The sequence below is a fragment of the Anticarsia gemmatalis genome, chromosome 19 (genome assembly GCF_050436995.1).
Source record: "Anticarsia gemmatalis isolate Benzon Research Colony breed Stoneville strain chromosome 19, ilAntGemm2 primary, whole genome shotgun sequence".
Taxonomy (NCBI): domain Eukaryota; kingdom Metazoa; phylum Arthropoda; class Insecta; order Lepidoptera; family Erebidae; genus Anticarsia; species Anticarsia gemmatalis.
In genome coordinates, this window is record NC_134763.1 from 6,628,008 (window position 1) to 6,634,531 (window position 6,524).

Below are 6,524 nucleotides of genomic sequence, written 5' to 3' on the forward strand. Positions count from 1 at the left end.
CGAATTCTATTCACCCCGTTTTACGGTATAGGTGTTTACGATATTATTAAAAATGTAATGGACTTATTTATTTTAATATTCAAGTAAAACGTTAAAAAGTTAGTAATTGAAATGCAAAGTAGCATCAAGAAGAAATCGAGCAGCGGCGTTAGAATTTATCAATACGGTACAGTAGTGATTCGATTGCGCTTTTTTGTGAATTATTATATATTATTTTTTCTATAAAATACGAAATACCATTTGCTTTGTACTTATTTTACGCCTGTAGATGTAGCAGTTAGACAAACAAAACAATTTCTTGCACTCTGGATTGACAAGGAGGACTGAGAACATTCGTAAAATACTGGTTGTCAAATGTAAAAAAGTGGAATTTTAGATTATTATCTGTTGTCATTTGTCTTGTCAAATCAAGTGTCAAAAAAACGAGCGAAAACGGCGGACTTATTTTGGAAATATTGTTTGGAAATTCTTGAGATACTTTGAAATGCAAGTTGTTTCTATGTTATTATGAAAAAAGTGGTAAAGAAAATGATTCTGTGAATGACGGCAACCACTGTTATGCCTTCCAGTGTTTAGAGTTGTGGATAAGTGTTTGTTTTCACTAAGCGTCATGCCTCCACGAATTCGAACAAGAGCTTCCAAAGCTCTAAAGGAAAACATTGGTGCTGAAAACAATTTGAAACCTGCTAAGAGTAATGGCAAGGCGCCTCGCAAAGCTTTAGCAGATAAAACGAACTCAGCATCTGATGACACATCATTGGAAGTTCCCGCTAAGAAAACAGTGACGAAAAGTTCAAATGTCAAATCGAAGCTGAGCGCAAAAGCAAACAACGATGTTCGGCCTCGACGAGACAGACGACTGCCCACTCGATTTGTTGAGAATCCAGTTCTGATCAGTTTGACTAGCAGCAAGGACAGTGTTCATTCTACACCAACAAATACCAGTACGAAACAGAAGTCCGTGAACATTTCAAATAAGAAAGACACACCAGTCAAGAATACTGAGGTATCGCCATTCAAAACGCCTTCTAAATCTGAGTCCAGTCTTGTGGTCAGTCGTCCAAGAAGGATATGTCGTCTTCCATCGAAATTCGATGACCATTCGATAAGTCCTAACAAATACATACCTATACAACCTGCAAATGCAAGTACTCCTATACAGAGCAAGTCTAAGGCTCTTCCTATTGTTAATGTAAGAAATCCTATACAACAGAACAAGGCTAAAGCTCCACAAGTTAACAAACAAAAAGGAAACAAAGAGAACAATCAATCAATTGAGAAACCTTCAAACGTCAGGCCGGCAAGGTCAGCCAAAACAGCTGCCCTAAAAAAGAAAATAAGTAACAATTCTTCTACAGAGAAAAGCAGTCCAGACACCAATAACAATCCTAAAGCTGCACTTAAGGCACAGCCTGTTGTGGTACTCACAAGGGCTGTCCTTCCAAAGCCTGTAAGCCAAAGTGCTAAAAAGTTCTTCAATAGAACTGCATCTCCCCAATCTTCACCCACTAAAAAAGTTAGTCCAAAACCTACTAAAAAGATACCAGACAAAAATCTTTCTTTTAAAGTACCTGGAGGCAAGAAACGGTCTAAGGATGGTGATAATAATGAGCTTGATATCTACGAATTCACTTTTGATCCTAATGAGGAACCACAACCACAGAAGAAGAAGAGAAAGAGGCCTGTTGTGAAGAAACCAAAGGCACCAAAACCTAAAACAGCTGTACCTCATAGAAGTGCTTATGACCAGAATATTTCCAAAGCATTATCTGCTTTGAAGAAAGTAGTTAAACCTGCAAAAGCTGTTGAACCTCAGCTACCTCAAATACAAGAAATTAATGATGAAGTTCCGGTAACTTCTACTCATAATAATATAACAGCAACAACTATTGCCAATGCTAATCATGTTGCTACTTTCAATGACACAGGCAAGGGATCTGTACATGAATGTAATTACCCTTCAATAAGAGTAGAGGATATAGCAGCAGACATAGAGCCAAGTATGGACCTTCATGATGACATAAACTATTCACCTGTAAACTCTCCAAGGCCAAAACCAGCTTTACACACTGAATTGGACCCTAGGAGAAGTCCGGAAAGGGTCCCTAACAATGATCCTTTGAACTTACAACAGGACCTCAGTTTCTTTGATGATGTTCCAGTGGCTAGTAGTAGCATGAATGTATCTGTAAGGCACCCCTTAGCAAGCCCATGGAGAGTCGAATTTGGTAGTCTACCTATCAAATGGCCAGTCAATACTTATGTAAAGGCAAATATGACACCAGCAGTTGAGAGCTCATTTATCTGTTCAGAAGATTCTACTAAAAAGAAACATGTTTATACCAACATGGTGCCTGAAGCCAATGAATCATTACCTCAGATAGTTCATACACCAACACTTAAACAGACTAGTATAATATCTTTTATCAAAGAAGTAGCAGAACGAAAGGCGAAAAAGAAGCGAGGTAGATCAGTCTCACCAACTAAAGCTACAGCCATGTTTGATAATGTTGATGTAAATGTAGCTTTTAATAAACAACCAGAAAATGCAGAACTACCTCCTAATATATCTGAGGAAGTGTCAAACAATGATGCTTCAAATGACAAAGAGAATTCTAAAGAAGAAAGGAAAACTAGGAAGCGTAAGAATGATGGTGCAATCAGCGACAGACCGGCGAAATCACCTCGTAAACAGAAGGATAAGGATCGTACTTACTTTGGCTTTGATGAGAGTGAGTCAATAGACCAGGAAAATGTATCACCAGTGAAAGAAAAGGCGAAAGGGAGGTCTCTAAGGCCTAGATCGAGGGTTATTCTTCAAGAGCTAAATGGTCCTGTCAGAGCAGACCTGCCTTTGGCTGCTAAATCTAAAGTAGCAACTAGTTCGGAGGCAGTAAATAGAGTTTATGAGGAATTGAAGTCTGCTGCTGATGCTCCTGTGTTCCCAGAGAAGAATGTTGAGAATAATGCCACTAATATAGAAGATGCATTGTTCAATGATGACTCGCAATCTGTTCATCTATTTGAGGATATTGAAGTTGTACATCATTTGAAGGTATTGATTTGATTTTTTAACTAAAATAGTTTGTGTTCATAGTTCATGACGTTAGTACCCCATATCAGTAGATGTTGTTTGATTCACACTCAATTGTGAAAAGGATTCATATGTTTAACATACAAGTAGCCAAATCTGTAAGTTTTTGAACTCGAAAATATCTGCAAATACAGACACTCCTCAATGTAAAATCTGTAGTATTAGCCCTATAGCTGTTTGTCCTTTAGCACTCTGAAATGTCAATGAAGTCTTGTGTTGCAAGCATTATTGTTAATCCTTAGCACTTCACTTATCCATCACTGGCATTCTCAACTTTTATTATGTGAAAATGTAGTGTAACAATATTTTTTTCCATAATTCCAGCCTACCCGCAAAAGCTATGGCAAAGCAAAGAAAGTGACATTCCGCCAGCGATCAACATCAGACAGTGACACTCAGGAAGGCATAGTACACAACAATGATACTAGCTTTGAAGATGACCTTGCTGATTTGACATTTGAAGTGAAAATGCAGGAGAAGAAGAAAGCTAAGAAGAAAAAGCCTAAGAAGCTTATGACTAAGAAAGAGGTAAGTTCGATCTTAATGCAACTTTTTATAAACATAATTTGAAGTAACTATTTTATGACAATAAGAATAAGTTTTTTTTACACTAAGCAAAAGTTTTTATATTATAGCATTGTTTATGCAAGCCTTGTTATCGACAGCTAAATTTTTGCCACCCTTTCCGGTTAGAGCAGTGGGTAGCCAAGTTTGGCAAATGATTTGTAAGAAAACCCGCCAAAAATCTGGAAACATATTCTCTGTTGCTTATAGACAAAAAAAAAAGTGTGTATTATGTTAAGCCTGCTTAATTTCAGGAAAGTGCAAATACTTTATTTTGTTACCATACATTAATATAATGATTGTTTTTCTGCCTGTACAAGAATGAAAACTGATTTGTTTGTCTTTTTTTTTACAGGAAAAGGAAGCTGAAGAATGGGCAGCAGGCTTCAACTCAATGTGTGAGGAGATAGAGGAATTCCCATTAGTTGTTGAGTAGAACAAATCATGACAAAAAGATCTACAATGTTTCGTCCTTGTAATTATGTACCTATATTTAAAATAAGTTATATTGTTTCGTCTTGAAATTTGGTAACAGATACCATATTAAAAATAGCAATTAGATTGAAAAAATAAATCTTGAATAGTTTTTTCTAATGTAGTATATTTCTCTTTCTTTTTGTTTGGTGTGGATAATTATGTTACGGTCTATATATTTTTTTAAATACTCAAATTGTCTCAAATTCTTTAAGTGCAATATGAAGCACAGAAAATGTTTTCCATTTAACAAAGCTATGGATAATAAGAAAGTGAGTTTGAGAGCTCAAGCCAATGTCTCTGCTTATGAATAAGTGTTGGATAAGCTATCTTATAGTTAAAGTGCCAGTACAATTCCTGAAAATATTTTTTTAAAATTCCATCTGATTTGCTATCCAATGCTTATCCAGTGGTGAAACTGAAGCTTAATATAGTTAGCATTTATTATGTAAATACTGCATTTAATTTATGTCATAATTTTAAAATGTGCCTCGGAACAGTACAATGTTTTTAATCAAGAGATTTTTAATAGTGGCCATATAGTGTGTGTTGCCATTTAATTTTATTAAGTATGACTATTTCATGACATTTAAGTTTTAATGTAGGGTAAGATTTTACAATTAGAATAATTTTAGTTACAATATAATTTAATCACAGAAAGCACCTGTTGCTGAACCGATCTTGATTCGGTTTTAGCTGATAGCAAAATTGTTTCGTGTGGTCTGTTTAAATGTGATCATAATCATGATAATTGAAGTAGAAAAAATATAACACATTCGGGTTCTGAGGAGATGGTCTAGAATTCCTGGGTCTGTAATTTTTTTTCATTAAGATCAGCAGTTGCTTTGGTGAACAGGATCCTCAATTCTTATAGACCTACTTGAAATCAATGGCCTATTGTGATTGAATTATGTTTTATCAATGTGGATGTAATCTCTGTTTTTTGTAAAACAAAATGGGATCATCGACAGACTTTATTTAATTAGTTATTAAGCTCTAAGGGACCATAAGCATTTAAAAATTAAGATGAGATTTTTACCTCATAATAAGAGTAATTTTAATTTTAAAGAGTAATAAAGAATCTTATTGTTTTAAGAATTCTCATATTTTAAGATAAATAATGATTTTATGGATGAATCGATGTTAAATAACATGACATTTTAAAACGTCGTTCTGTGTTGTAGTTTTCTGTTTGATTTAATGGAAGCATTGCTGGTTGTTAGCTCTCCGATATTTATTTTTCGACTTGCCTAAACATAGTACATATGAATTTTAATAATAAATGTTTCTAACAAAACACTAAAAGCCTTTTATTACCCTGGAATTGATTATTATAATCTAAATTAAACGCCCTGGGTGGTTTAACACTAGTGGCCGAGTTTGTGTGCCAATATACCGCAAAATGCCAAAACCAGATGCTGGGAAAAATGTTCAGAAAATTGAGAACAATTTTACCAGTAAACTAAGAAAAATATTCTGAATGAACCTGGATGTTAGAAGTATATTAAAAAAATTTTTTGACTTATAATTAATATAAGGTCCATGGTTCGCCTAGATAAAACAAAAAATCCGGTAAAAAAGTTTATAGGGTTCTCCATATAAACTTTTTTACCGGATTTTTTGTTTAGTTTACGTTTCCGCAATCATGGTCACCCTAGTAATCGCGAACTCTACTCGCTTGAATACTACCAGTTGTCACAAGCGTCCACTAGATGGCGTGTTCCACTAATTACGATTTACAAAATGAAGTTCCGAACGTAAGTGACAGATGGCACTACTGGTATTTATTTTTAAAATTTTAGTCTTTATTCTTTTCGTTTTTGGATTATGCAGCTGTAAACTGAGTTAACTTATGAGGAGTTTTTTTTCCATTTTGCAGGCATAAGAGTTTGATCGTTAACCACTGTTAAACCAAATAAGGTTTTTTTTTCAACATAGTTTTGAAAATCGTCTGGAAAATATGTACCCATAAACTTTTCTTATTGGATTCTTACTTGTTTCGCTAGTAAACATCAGATAAAGAACTGTTTCACTTAAATATCCTTTTGTTTTTTATTCAAAATTAACAGTTCTGTTTTTTTTTCAGGAGTTTTCAATTAACAAAAAGTATATCGGAGCAAAAGGTTTAGAGTTCCTACTAAATTCGAAATGCACTTATACAATCGCTATGGTTTGTCAGGCCACTCTTCATACAAAAAAATCGTAAGATGAGAACTCTTAAGATCTTTTTTAATTACTAATAGGATATTACATTTCTACACCCACAGTGTTATTTATGTTTATGCTTTTTTTCTGTACTTAAGCCCAGCTAGAGTTTGTAATCGTGATCATTTATTTTGGTCCGTTTGATAGTTATTTATCGTTGCTACTGTGGCTGTACGTACTGCTGAAA

General features: G+C 34.5%; 1 protein-coding gene across 1 annotated transcript; it reads left to right on the forward strand.

Annotated features, from left to right (window-relative positions):
- Window positions 1-410: 410 nt before the first annotated feature.
- Window positions 411-5,429, forward strand: LOC142981080 (uncharacterized). Its single transcript, XM_076126761.1, has 3 exons — window positions 411-3,055; window positions 3,419-3,622; window positions 4,014-5,429. The coding sequence occupies exons 1-3, from the start codon at window positions 611-613 to the stop codon at window positions 4,092-4,094; spliced, it is 2,730 nt and encodes a 909-aa protein (XP_075982876.1). The 5' UTR covers window positions 411-610; the 3' UTR covers window positions 4,095-5,429.
- The last annotated feature ends 1,095 nt before the right edge of the window (window positions 5,430-6,524 follow it).

What these genes read in the sequence shown, in the direction of transcription:
- LOC142981080 (XM_076126761.1), top strand. Translation starts at nt 611, where the DNA reads ATGCCTCCACGAATTCGAACAAGAGCTTCCAAAGCTCTAAAGGAAAAC. An exon ending in AAGTTGTACATCATTTGAAG is followed by an intron (nt 3,056 to 3,418) that starts GTATTGATTTGA and finishes CCATAATTCCAG; the next exon opens with CCTACCCGCAAAAGCTATGG. An exon ending in AGCTTATGACTAAGAAAGAG is followed by an intron (nt 3,623 to 4,013) that starts GTAAGTTCGATC and finishes TTTTTTTTACAG; the next exon opens with GAAAAGGAAGCTGAAGAATG.